General features: G+C 46.4%; 1 protein-coding gene across 3 annotated transcripts in view; it reads left to right on the top strand.

The window, feature by feature from the left end:
• MAML3 (mastermind like transcriptional coactivator 3) overlaps positions 1–14,015 on the top strand; it is a 278,034-nt gene that overhangs the window by 14,227 nt on the left and 249,792 nt on the right. For 2 of the 3 annotated variants that reach the window (XM_057419010.1, XM_057418993.1), the window contains exon 1: positions 11,106–12,570. In XM_057419010.1, the coding sequence (XP_057274993.1) occupies positions 12,139–12,570 (432 nt within the window). In that variant the 5' untranslated portion in view covers positions 11,106–12,138. Of the gene's footprint in view, positions 1–11,105; positions 12,571–14,015 lie in introns of those variants that run through there. The other variant, XM_057419002.1, reaches the window with a different exon arrangement.

Genomic DNA, 14,015 nt, shown 5'->3' with positions numbered 1-14,015 from the left:
ACATGCAATGAAAAGGTTCTTACTACCTTCCTGTGTTCTATCATTTGCAAGTCTTGCCAAGACAAGTTGGCTGGCTAGTGAAGCAAGTAGCTCTACCACCAAAATTAAATTGTGCTGTCAATGTACTGACCTAGAACTTAAGGTACCAATGTGCAAGTTACTGGAATGAAAAGGTGGAAAATATCGGGTGATCTATACTAGATCAGTATAGACCAATATCAAAATTATTGTGCTGACAAGTTATCTCCCTGTGAGTGAGATGTGCAAAATTAAGACTTTTTTTTACTGAGTTCTGGATGAGTAACACAGATTAATAGAAGACATGAGAATCAGAAAGGTGATGTGGAAACTGACTACACATAGGTTTTGGTGCTACACCATGAAAAAGTTAAAAATGCTCTTATTTATTTCCTATTTTATGGGGTATTTTTTATAGATGTGTATTTATGCAAAGGTGCTGCTTTAGTATTTTTGATCTGTAGTGCTAGATTTCTCTAGAATGTGTACCACATGAATCATTCCATGAGTTCAGAGCCCCAGCAACATGGGCTATGTGTCTGTATCACCTTGTTCAATTGAAATGCCTTGAGCTGTGAAACACAAAACAAGCTTCAGAAGCTAACAAGTTACCTTAAAATACCAATTGCATGAAAGTCATGCTGTGTTACATAGTTACAACAGAAATATTTGTTATATGCAGACTGAAGAGGGTCTGAAAATAAGGATATAAACACCTCATTTGGGCAAGTTCAACACATAAAATCAACTGTAACAGCATTATTTGAAAGCAGTGCCCTCTAGTTTGCAAAGTTAGTTGTTCCTAGTAAAAAAAAAAGAGATAGCAATATAGTCAGCAGAGTGAAATGAAGAATTATAGATACTGTCTTTTGTCACTTCACTGTTCTGTGGCTCATAATTGCTCTGCAAGGAGGAATAATGATGCTTAGAAGGTTTGAGTGCTACATGCACTAAATGCTAATTATTATCAGCATATATTTCAGGCAGTCTCAGAAATGAGATCAGATCTAAATGAACGTCTGGTTATATTCAATAAGAACCAGAAGTCCTTTCACAGTTGCTGCCCTAGGTTTAACAGCCACAGCTGCCCTATATTGCAATTTGCACAATTATATATAAGGAATACATATATATATACATACACACATACATATGCATACATATCTATATATGCATTTATATCTTGCTGAACATTGAGACCTCTTTAAGAATGACATAACATTCTTGGATTCAATACCTTTGGGGAGCAATAGAGACCAAACTGGCCACCACTGTTGTGTTCATTTCAAAGTTTGCCAAGAATAAACAAAGACTGGCACCCAAGCCATAAAGGGGCAAGAAGACTACAGAAGGACACCAAATAGGAAGCACAAAGCCAATGCATGTGATTTCCTGGACATGCCTGAGAAAGTAAAAAGAAGCAGTCGTGGCTAAACAGCAGAGAAAGGCTGTTACAAAGAAGAAAAGTCCTTCCAAAAGCTCAAGACAGATGCAGGTTAAACCACCAAACAAACAGAAACACTAACATGTATACTCTGAAAACCACAATTAAGCAGACCAAATATGAGTCTGAGATCTGTCTAGTTAAGAGAACCAAAAATAGTTCAAGATCCTTCTTCCAGTGCATGAAGAGATGAAAAAACATTGTCAGTGAGTCTGAATATGGTATAAAATGAAGTCTCTGGGAGAACAAAGTCACTGGAGAGTGCATCCTTGTTCACTGTGGAAGATGTGCTGGGTTGACCCTGGGTAGATGCCAGTTGCCCACCAAAGACACACTAGAAGAGAGCTTACAAAGGATAGAAAGAAGGTGAGAAGGGAGGCTTCTGCTCCAGGTACTGGCAAAGAGAAGTAATTTGGATCAGGACTTGGAAATGGCCTGTCTTTTCTGTTTGTTTTTTTTCCATCTCTGTGGTGGGTTGAACCTGCCTGGATGCCAGGTGCCCACCAAAGCCCCTCTGTCATTCCCTTCCTCAGCGGGACAGGGGAGAGATAATACAATGAAAGGCTCGTGGGTTGAGATGAGGACACGGAGAGATCACTCAGCAATTATCATTACAGGCAAAAGAGACTCAACCTGAGGAAATTAGTTTAATTTATTGCCAATCAAATCAGAGTAAGGTAGTGAGAAATAAACCCCAAATCTTAAAAACACCTTTCCCCAATCCCTCCCTTCTTTCCAGACTTAACTGCTCCTAAATTCTCTACCTCTTCCCCCCAGCAGCACAGGGGGACAGGGAATGGGGGTTGTGGTCAGTTCATCTCACTTGTCTCTGATCATACTCCTCCTCCTTAGGAGAGGACTCCTTACACTCTTCTCCAGCATCAGGCCTCCCCCACGGGAGACAGCCCTCCACAAACTTCTCCAGTGCTAATCCATCCTACGGTCCTCCATGGACTGCAGGTAAGTACCTGCTCCACCATGGACCTCCATGTGCTGCAGGGGCACAGCCTACCTCACCATGGGCTGCACCACAGGCGGCAGAGGAATCTCTGCTCTGGAGTCTAGAGCACCTCCTCCCCCTTCTTCACTGACCTTGGTGTCTTCAGAGCTGTTTTGCTCACTTGTTTTCACTTCTCTCTCCAGCTGCAATTGCACAGTTTGGGTATCTCTCCCCGTTCTTAACTCTGTTATCCCAGAATCACTACCCCTGTTGCTGATGGGCTCAGCCTTGACCAGCAGCGAGTCTGTCTTGGAGCCAGCTGGTGTTGGCTGTATCTGACACGGGGGAAGCTTCTAACAGCTTCTCACAGAAGCCACCTCAGTAGCCACCTGCTACCAAAACCTTGCCATACAAACCCATACAGAAGAAATCAGGTAAACTGTCCTTCCAGAGCCCTTTGGGGCTTTCAGGGAACTCAGCAGAGAATGTCTCTGAAATTGAAGTATCTGGAAGAGGTAATGGTACAAAAGGCAGATGAATGCAGATGAATCTCCAGGATCTGAAGGATTCACCCAGGAATTCTAAAAGAACTCAGGGATGAAATATCTACTAATAGCAGCCTGTAACCTGTCTCTTCTGTATTCCTCAATACATGAAAATCGGAAGGTGTCAAATGTGATGTCAGTCGTTAAGAAAGGCTTCAAGGGCATCCAGCGAACTAAAATTTTACATCTGTTCCAGGTGAATGAGTAGATATTGTAATAAGAGAGAGAAATAGCATCTACCTGAATAAATATTACCTAATCAGTGAGAGTTAACAAGCTCTCAGAGTTCTTTGAAGGGGTCAGTCATACATAGATGAAGATCATCTGACTGATACAGTCAACTTGGGTTTCCAAAAGACTTTTGACAGAACTTTTTGTCAAAGCATGTTAGGAAAAACAAGCACATAAGAATGTCACTGGCATAAGGAGGAAGGAGCTGCAATAGATGAGAATATGATTTAAAAGAGGTGAACAGTGGATAGACCATTGTTGGATGGAAGTAAATGGTCAGCTCTTGCACAGGAGGGAGATCACTAGTGAAATTCGATATGGTGACTGTCTTGGGGTCTGCACTATTCAATATGGTTTTAAATGACTTGGAGAAGGGAGGTGATCAGTGAGGGGACAAAGCTTTGCTGATGATTTGAGGTTATGCAAGGTAGTAAGGACAAGGGAGACTGCATACTTGCTGAAAGAATGACTGTACAATAAAACAAGAGGTGCAAATCAGTGTAGATAATTGTGCAGTCATACATTTGAAGAAGAAAGGTATTCTGTGACTTCCAGCACAACAGGCAAGAACTCTATCTGTTGAATAGCCAAGAATTTTCATTTGGAAAAAAAAAAAATGACATAGGGGGAATGTACAAAGAGGTCTGCAGAACTGAGAAGTCTGGAGAGGAGCAGAATGTGATTGGCTCTTCACTGTCTGTTCTAATACAGGCATGAGGGATATTGGAAGTACTTAGTGAGAGGTTCATTCAGAACAAACCAGAGGAACCAGTTCGTTCAACCTATATGGACCTCTGGTGGTACTCCTCAAATAGATCAAGGGGTTTATAGAGATGCAAGGAGACACTGGGAAAAAAAAACACGGAAGATGTGCTGTAGAGTTTACTAACTAGATAAATCACCCAACCTAACTTGACGATATGTTTCGAGATGGGAGGCAGTATGTGCTTAGCCTGTTCTTGTTTTTCCTGAGTGTCCACTCCCATGGTTACTATGCGAGATGGAGCTCCATGCCAGATCTGGTCTGAACCAATGCACAAGTTCATAAGTAACCTTCTCATTGTACACACAAGTCAGAATTAATTAAATGAAGTTATTAACAGCTTAAATACATTTATAACTTTCAAGCTTCCTAAATAATTGTAGCATTATGAAAAGTTAGGACCAGAAGGAACCTTAAGAAGTCACCTAATAATCCATTACCCTGTTCCCTGGCAAAATCAATTATATTTGTGTCCTTACTAACAAATTTGTCTAACCCGTTCCTAGAGCTTTCAGCGATGAAGACTTAACAGCCTCCATAAGTAATCTATTCAAAGTCCACTATTCATACTATGAGAAAGATTTTTTTTCCCCTGTCTAACTGGAATCTAATCAGCTGTTGTTTACTGTAAACCATTAGTTAACAGCAAGCCAGAGCTATGATGAAAGTGTCCTAGATTTCTGATGAATGTTGTCTAGTAACTTTAGTGACTCTGGAAATAGCCTGCATGCAGGCTTGGTTTTTAACATAGCTAGTAGCTACTGGGGTTTGTACTTTGGTAAATGTGACCAAGCAGGAACAGAGATCTTTTCTGTATCTTTTTAGGGATTTTCATGTTATTTTAGTGTCTTATCTCTTTAGCATTTTCTGGCCTCAGGTAAACATTCCCTGAGCAGTACTTTCTAAACCCAGCATGTTTGGACTTTGCTTCAGCAAAGGCTACTTGAAAGGTAAGTCTACAGAAAAAGTGGGACAGAAAGATTTCTTTTAAAGTATTACTGAAGACCAGCATGCAGTATTTTCTTCCTTTCCTTTAAGGTCTGATTTCTGGTTTTGCCTGGAATTTACTGAACTGTATGTGTTTAAGATGAAATGTTTGAGCTGCCTTAAGGGGTGCCACTCAGTTTGTGTAAACTCTGCTTCTTGCAGAAGACCACTAATTGCTTTCCTCATTTTCCAGGTTCCTACAGATTCAGCTGAAGTTGAGTGGGCTGCTCTTGTACAACACAGTGTACATTAACTTGTTTAAGTCTTTTAAAAAATCAGCTCAAACGGGGCATTTTAGCAACACGTTTTAAGCTAAATTTCTTTGTTTCAGTTTCCAGTCTCTAACATAAGTAAGAGCACTGTCCCCTCACTTGCAATGAATCATAAAAATTAGATTATTGGTACATGTGAAACACTCAGAAACAGTAGTGGTGGCTATTCTGAGGAAATGAATGTCTGTGAACAGGGATTGAATTAGTAAATAGACATGTGGTGACATGTAGAACAACAAGGGAAAAATGTATTAAATAGCTGCTCACTGGTGAGCACTGACAATTCTGTGTACAGAATGAAGCAAACATCCTGTGGAAAAATAGCATGTAAGGGTGTATTTGAAGACTTCCATCATACTGTGGATTGCACAAGGAAGCTGAGTAAAGATTGCACAGTGCTTTGATTTTGGTAGTTTTAAACTGATTGACTGCAAGACTTCAACCTCAGTGATGTACTTTTAACACAGGTTTGTAACTGTAGCCGATATACTTGTATATTTGTTTATTGTAAACTAGCAATTTCAATGAAACAGTGGTGTGTGTCAGCACATTTATAGGCATGGGGAGGAAAATACTGTATTTCTCTATCTTGAAGTATGAACATATATGTATCTTACAAAAAATTACCATTGTGGAAAATGATCCTTTATTTCTGTTTCCCTGTAATTTAAGACCTTATAAAAATGCTCTTGTTTGAATATTAAACTTGATGAGTTATGCCCAGGGCCACAGAACAATCATCAGTCTCCTGTATGAAGGAGGATGAACGATAGTTTTCAATGGGTTCAGTCTTTCTTCTGCTGCAGAAAATTCAGCGTTCAATCTGAAATTATTAAAAGTGGCTGATATCAAAACACCAATTGTCTTGGAGAGGAAAAAACATCCTCAAGCTGCTTCCTCATCACCAAAGGTTGGCATTTGCTTTTATTGATGAGGGATTTTTTGTTTGTTGACCTGTTAATTCAAGGTAAATGGAAGTGGGACAGTCTTTACTGAGAAGCAGTAAAGTTTAATTTAAGTTCCTTCATGTGTACTTCTAGTGCAAGCTGCAAGGAACCCCCAGAAGCATCTCCCTGGGATTTTTCTTGATTTCCTTCCTTGGTATTCTCTCCCCACCATTCCCTTGCCTCCTCCATTAAAACCCAGTCACTCTCTTGAGCTCAGTGTGACAGATGAGGGCTTAGACAGAGCCTGTGCCCGAGTGACAATTTTACTTTCCCCTCCTTCAAGCTTTCTGCTAGCTCTCTCCATGGGTATCTCCTACAGCTCTTAGCTCCAGAAACAGGTTTTTAAAATAACAGAAAGACATACTGTGGTCTATGGGGATTAATTATCTGAATTCTGCTTCCTAAACCAGGATGTATTTCAGTAACGTTAATCCAGCAGGATAGTGCGTGGGTAACAATGCCAATTTATGCATTCACTCCTTTTTTTTATGTTCTGTAATCAGCACAGGAGAGGAGGAGTACATATTCTGCATTCCTTCCCCATTTTAGTCCAGCCCTGATTCAGCCGAGTACTCAGGTGTGTGTGTAGTTTGGTCCCTGTGCCAGTCCCACCTTGCTGAACTGGAGCTTTCAGTGCTGTTCACAACTGGGAAGATCTTGTACAAATCCTGATTTAGATCCCCCATGTCCTGCAACTTGAAATGCATAAGCTAGGAAGTGTGTAGTTTTAAGAGGGGACGTGGGTTTTTTTTGTATTTACACATAGTGATTATTTCTGCAATGCCTTAAAGCCCTGACTTCTCCATTTTAATTATCTTTCTGTTTTTCTCTGTTGTTTCCCCTTCCTCCCTTTATCATTTTGTTCTTCTGTTCCTTTGCAGCCTTGACAACTTTTTCCTCATCTATTTAGAGCAACTTCTTTAGCTCCAGACTCAGCTCATCCCTTGAAGAATTCCTGCAGCAGTGGATGTTCTGACAGCCATAACTCATGGCCACCCAGCTGTCAAGAGAATTTTTGCCATGCTGTAGCTGGATTTCACAGATATATTCACAGAGGTTGTGGGGTTTTTTGTTTTCAGTCAAGCTTAAACTACATGTCTTTGCTTTGACTACTTTCCAAATGACACTATTACTGTATTCTTTTTTGACTCCGGCTATATTAGGCAGCATATGCTTAAACAGCTTGTGGTAGTAACTGAGGTAGGTCTGATTTGCTCAGCACTGCATCTAAGAGAACCTTCGGCAACAATCTTCCGAAACCCTTTTGTTGTGTAACTCTTTTGCTGCATGAGAAAACTGTTTCTTGCAGACCCAAAAAGTGTCTGTTAGCTGGTTTTCAAAGTGATATTCAGCAAATACACTGCGTGGTTGACTCTAGGTTTGCCTTCCAGCAGATGCCTGTGTCACTATGTCATCCATCAATTTAGACAAACCATTTAATTATAGGAGGAGCTTTCAGAAAGGTTTCTACCCAGGTGGCTACTCTGAAGGTTAATCTGTTGCCCAAAATGGTTTGAAACTTGTTGTCACAAGGATTGCAGTTTCCAACCTGCCTGGCAGTACCAGGACCTAGAGTGTGATTTCTAATAGAGTGGGATTCATATTTATCCTCATCGTGATATTTGGAATGTTGCCTACATATGGGATAACCCCTAGCTCCACTGACAAAATGAAAGTGGTTTCTGTGTATTGCTGTGCAAACGCCTATTTTCTATATTATTTATGGAGCTCCTCCCACTAATACGACTCGCTAGAGGATCTGTAAGGCTGTGCTTGTTCTGAAACCACTATTGATTAATGCTGAGATGAAATATTTTTTTAGAAGCTGTCATTGGAACATGCTTAGGCTGCACTTGCTGTCAGCTTCACAGTCATGTTTCTGTGTCTTCCTCTAAATTCCTCTCCCAGCTGGGCTCTTTCATATCTTAGCATTAAAATAGATTCTTCCTAATTAGACAGATCTCTGTCATGATAATCATCTTGAGAACGTATGCTGTATTTTCATACTGCATATCTTTTCACAGAACAGGCCTTTACTTTGTAATTTTTCACAATCCTAACTCACTGAATAGATCCTTTACCAAGCAATCATCTCCTGCAAGTAGTAATTAGTGTCCTGTCAGCTGATAGTGGCAAGCATTGGTGTTCAACTGCTGGCATCAGCAAGTTCGTCTCATATCACTTTGCATTCTGAAATATTTGATTCTTTGGACATTCCAGTTGTGAAGAGAGTTTTACAAAGCTGATGTGCAGGGGGGGGATAAAGAGCAAATATGCATATTTGTGCATACAAAGTAAATTACTATGTAAGAGGTGAGTGTGCATAAGTCCATGGTTATAAATATAAGTGCATACATCTATCACGAGTGAGTTTGTGCTTGTGGCTGATTACAGAAGAGTTGCTTGGCCAAGGTTTTGAACAACATCTGGTTTAATGACAATAATCAGTAGAACAACATTGAGATCTCTCTATTTTTGCACTGCCCAGTCTACAATCTGAGGGGTTTCCCCTCGTTTTTACTTATTCAGATTCAGTGGCTTAGCTAGCACAAGTGTTGTCCTTCACAAAACCTGAATTTAAATAGTTCCCTGAATAGCTCATTTTGGCCTTAGGTTTCCAGAGGTTGGTAATTGTTTGAGTAAGTCTCCTTAAAATAAAACTGATTCCAAAATGAACTGTGAATCTTGTCTTCATGATGCTATTTCACAATTGCCATTCGATACTTGGCTTCAAAAGAAAACCTTCCTGTCAGATGAAAATTCTTAGTTAGCTCTTAAGATGACAGCTGTAAATAACACAGCATGACTGACTTCTTAATGAAATGCTGATTCTACTGATTGGGTTTTCATACAGGGGATAGGGCTTATCTTATAAAAGGCTCTGCTATAAAATGATACAAATATAACTACTGTTGCTGCTAAAATGAGTGGGGAAATAGATACATATTTGCTTTGTTTTAACCTCAGCCAATTAAAAAAAAAATAAATCTTTTGATCAGAATAAACCATTTTTAGAATGCATCCAGATGTTTTATTAACAAAACTGGTGATTGATCTGTTTGCAAAACTTTTAACTGTAAGCAGCAGTTACTTCAGCACTTCTTTGTTACTGAGATCATCCCCCCTGGGCTGGGCAGCCTGGCAGAACTGAGCAATGTGGCTTGGAGATGAAAAATCCCTACATTTTTAATAGGCTGGAATAATTCTGTAACAATCCAGCATGCACTTAAAATTTAATACTGGGTTTGCTGCCAAAGTGATACACTGAAAGTTATGTTTGTGTGACTCCATGTAGGTTGAAAAATGGCATTTATCCCAGTCGTAGGAAGGTAACTTCTGTCAAGCACACCAGAGCACGGTCTGCAAAACCCCAGTGCTTTTACCTGTGTTTCTGGCTCTGTGGGTATAAAAAATGTTTCTAGTGGGGGAACTCAAAAACTACTTTGAAATTAGACCTAGTTTAGAGCTGTGCCCATGTCTGGCCTGCTGACACTTTCCATTCCAACTAAAACTCAAACAATAAAAACCCCAACCATATGAGGAATCACCCCCCCCCCCCCCCACCTTACATTCAATCTTTTCCTAGATGTTCCTGTACAACCAAATAAATAACATCACTGTCTTGTGGAGTCAGATGGAGAGTTACGGAAGAGTTTATAGCACATTCCCTGTCTCCAGATTAACAGAGACCATGAGATGATGCAGGATTTGCTGTTTCCCCTTGCTCTGAGGCTGCTTTTTAGTGCAACTATAGTTCTGCCCTGTTCATTTTGTGATAAAATAGTAATGGGTGGTCACTAACAACCGTAAGTAGTTGCACTTCAGTTCTCAAACTGATAGTAAAGTTTTAAGGAAAGGAGGGGAAACATGCTCCTTAGTCCCAGCACAGGGAAGGTACTAGCTACTAATCTTATTTGTCCACTATTATTTTCCATCTCAACATAGTCAAGAATAGTTGCAATAGAGATGAAATTAACCTCAAATTTCATATTGCTGAGCACTTAAAGAAAACAAAAGACAGCTCTTTACCACTGAGAGAAGCTTAGAAATAGTATCCTATGCTAATCTGCAGTGGCAGAAATGATGGTTTAAATCGGATCTCATGACTAATGTATGAGTTCCCAATTCTCTAGATTTCCAGCTGCATGTTATAGAACAAGGGTGTCTCTCAGAGATGATTCTGGGTCACAGAGGTATGCTTAATAGAAAAAGAAGAAAATAAAGAATTGGAAGTGCACATCTCATGGTGCTAATTAGAAAATCCCCGTCAATTAAAACTGTGCGAGCAGTAGCTTTGTTTGCCAAATGGTTCAGCACTCGCTTCCCGGGATGCTGTCCCTGATCCATGAATCACCCGAGCTCTGCACGGAGGCAGCCGCCGTCCGCCCGCTAGCTCGCTCTCTCGGAAAAACGTTCCTGCCCAACGTGTCATGTTTCTGCCGCTGTTTAAAATAGAAAGTTCAGCCGGGTCTCCGGGCGGCACCGGGCTGCCCGCTCCTCTCCCGCGTTATGCAACAGTTGACACGGCAGGGAGACACGGAACACGCTGGGCTCCGGGGGTCCTCCGCACCCTCCGGTACCGAGGCACGGGGCTCGCTCACCCGAGGCGCTGCCCCCCCCCCTTTAACCTTCTTCCCGCCCGGTATCCGCCGAGCCCCGCTGCAGCACCGAGCCTCCGCCGCCGTGCTCGCCCCGGCTGCCTGCCGCTCGCCCCGCCCGGCCAGGGGAGCCCCGGGGGCGGCAGGTGGCGGCCCGAGCCGTGTCGAGTCGAGCCGAGCCGAGCTGAGCTGAGCTGTGCCGAGCTGTGCCGTGCCGTGCCCGCAGGCGCCGGGCGTAAGCGGAGCGTGGGGCGCTGCGGGGGAAGCGCCATGTCCGCTCCTGCTGGGCGACGTCCGTGCCGGGTTTTGCACCTTGTCCCCGGGTCTGCCTCCCGGCCTGGAGGAGCTGCCGCTGCTGCTGCTGCTGCTGCTGCTGCTGCTGGTGGTGCTGCTGCGGTGTTTACTGAGCGCTCCTGTCCTGGTATCACTCCGCTGGCATGGAGGAGGAGGAGGTGGAGGAGGAGAGCATTTGATCATTGTGATGGTGGCAGGAGGAGCAGCAGCAAGCAGAGCAGAGCAAAGCGTTAGGCTCTATCAGCTCGGCGGTTTGCAGAGACTTCACAGCTCTACTTTTTTTGTTGTTTCTTTCTTTTTTTATTGTTTTTTCCTTTCCTTCCAGCTCGGTCCGGATTGTCCATGTGTTTACTTCCCCCAGCCCGAGGATTTGCTCTTTAGGTTCCTGTTGAAATGCAACTCAGCAGCCAAAGTACTTTGCGAACACGGTGCGGCATAAACACCCAAACTTTTCTCTAGAAGGAAAAATACAATAAGAAAGCGGCTCGTCCTGTCTCTTGCTGCCAGGGAGTGCGAGTGAGTGTGTCCGTGTGTGCCTGTGCCTGGATGCGTGTGCGCGAACACGCGTGTGAGTGTCTGTGGATGTGGCTCTATGTGTGCGTGCCGGCGGAGGGGCGCGCGTGTTGCTCTTTATCCATGGGGAGAGAAGGCTTTGGGCGAAACCTCCGGAAATCTCCCGAAATCTATTTGGAAATAATGGATTATAAAAAGGAAAAAGGAGGAAAGGAACTGGTCTGATATCTCCAGGAGTTTGCTACCCGAATTGCTGCTGCTTAGTTTGTTGTGCTGCTTTTTGTGTGTGTGTGTGTTCGTTGGTTGTGTTGCTGGTGATAACCTTTTAGCACCTTCTCTCTTTATTTCCCTCCTCCTTCTCCCCCCCCCCCCCCCCCCTTCTTTTTAATGTTTTGGAGCTTCTCGAGAGGGATTGGCTGGGGGGAAAGAGAAACATTTGCTTGGGATCGCTGTTTCCCTGATACATGCTGGTGCCCCCTCCCCCCCGGTTCTCTCAAAAGTATCCCATCAGGACCCCGGAGGAGACTGTGTGTGTGCCAAGGGTAGGGGAAAAACTTCTTCCAAAATAGTGTGCCCGGGGAAGAGGATGGGGGATTTTGCAGCCCCCGTTGCCGCCGCGAATGGCAGCAGTATCTGCATCAACAATAACCTGAACAGCAGCCTCGGCGGGGCCGGTGTCGGGGTCAGCAGCGCTCCCCACGGCCCTCCTGCCGCTGCTCCCAGTAACAATAACGCGAACGGCGGCGTCCCCAAGCACAGCACGGTGGTGGAGCGGCTGAGGCAGCGCATCGAGGGCTGCCGGCGGCACCATGTCAACTGCGAGAGCAGGTATCAGCAAGCCCAGGCAGAGCAGCTGGAGCTGGAGCGCAGGGACACCGTGAGCCTCTACCAGCGGACCCTGGAGCAGAGAGCCAAGAAAACCGGCACCGGAGGCAGCAAGCAGCAGCAGCAGCAGAGCAAACAGCAGCAAGATGCCGAGCCAGCCACGGCGGAGCAGAGGAACCACACTCTGATCATGGTAAGGGGATGCGGCCCGGGGGGGCGGCTGTCCGCTCTGCGGTGAGCTGTAGGTGGACCCCGGTTTCCCGGAGGGGGGAACCGGTGCTCGGCTCAACTTCAGCGGCGGCCGGGCTGAGTGAGCGGGGGGCTCGGGCTGCTCCGCAACTTCTCACGGCGGGGGGGGGGGAGCGGACAAACTTTCCCCCCCCCCCCCCCCCCCGTCTCTATCGGAAGGGAAGAGCTGCCCCGGGGGAAGGAGAAGGAGCGGCGCCGGGTGCGCGCCGCAGGCTGTCGGGAGCCCACGGACGGGTTGTGTGTGTGGTTCACGACGGCTTTTCCGAGCGGGGGGCTGGCGGGCTGTGCTGGCCACCCCCTTCTAAATCCCTCGGCGGAGGGAGGTTGAAGTCTGCTCCTCAGGCCGGGGTGCCGGCGGGAGGATGATAAAAGTTGTGCCCTTCTCTCGGCTGGGCTGCCCCACGCGAGCGGCAACCCCAGCTGAATCGCTTCCTAAAGTTTCCGTGGGTTTTAAGGCTCTGGGCGAGGAGCGGAGGGGGGGGAAGGGGGCGGGGGCTGAGCCGGCTGGAGCGTAGCGGCAAGTAGGAAGCGGAGTTTCCCACTCCCAGGCTGCACCGAGGATGCATAATCAGAGAAGGTGCGGGGGGAGCCGGGTCCCGCTCTCCGCTAGAGCCGTGGTTAGAGCAGGTCGCGGCCGCTCGGCCGGGGCTATCAGGGGAAAAGCGTGCGTGTGTGTCCTGGCGTGTCCCCCCGCCCCGGGCTGTGCGGGGCCGGGTGCTGGGGGGTGGGCACGGGGCAGCCGGGTCTTCGCCTTCTGCAGGGCGCACAATGGGCGGTGGGGAGGAGGGATGGATGGATGGATGGAGGGAGGGAGGGAGCGAGGGGAGGTGCGACAGCAGTGTGTGGTTTACAAGCCCCGCACGTCCCGCCCGCCCGCCCGCTGCGCGGCTGTGCGGGAGGGTCCTGCAGGGCGGCAGCTGCCGCCGGGCCCCGCGGGGGGATGCGAGGGGTGTCACCGTGACAAAGCGGCGGGGAGACGGCCGTCCCGGCGGCGGCTCTTCCCATCGACCCCCCCCCTCCCGTGCGTGGAAGGAGGGAGCACTGTGTTTATCTTGGGCCGCGCCAGGCCCGTCCTCCTCCGGCCGCGGTGCCGGCTCCGTGCCCGCCGACTCCTCCCCTGCGCGGCGCCGCGCAGTCCCGCGGGCAGCGACACCCTTCCCTCAGCTCCTCACCGGCCTACAGGGAGCTTTGTCTGCCCCCGGGGCGACGGGGATGGGAGTCCTTTCGCCGGCGGCAAACAAAAGCTGAGCGCAGTCCCCCCGCCGGGGAGCAGCCCCCGGTACCGCTCCCGGGAAGGATGGCCGGGAGCGGGGGGCGGGCCGCCTCCTCCCTTGGGGCGGGGAGCCGGGCAGGGCCCGCGGCGGCGGCGGGAGGAGGGAGGGAGGGAGG

Source organism: Pezoporus wallicus, unplaced genomic scaffold, assembly GCF_028554395.1.
Source record: "Pezoporus wallicus isolate ANWC-B61680 ecotype Strahan unplaced genomic scaffold, APGP_CSIRO_Pwel_v1 contig_6597, whole genome shotgun sequence".
Taxonomy (NCBI): Eukaryota; Metazoa; Chordata; class Aves; order Psittaciformes; family Psittacidae; genus Pezoporus; species Pezoporus wallicus.
This window is presented reverse-complemented; position numbering and strand designations above follow the sequence as displayed.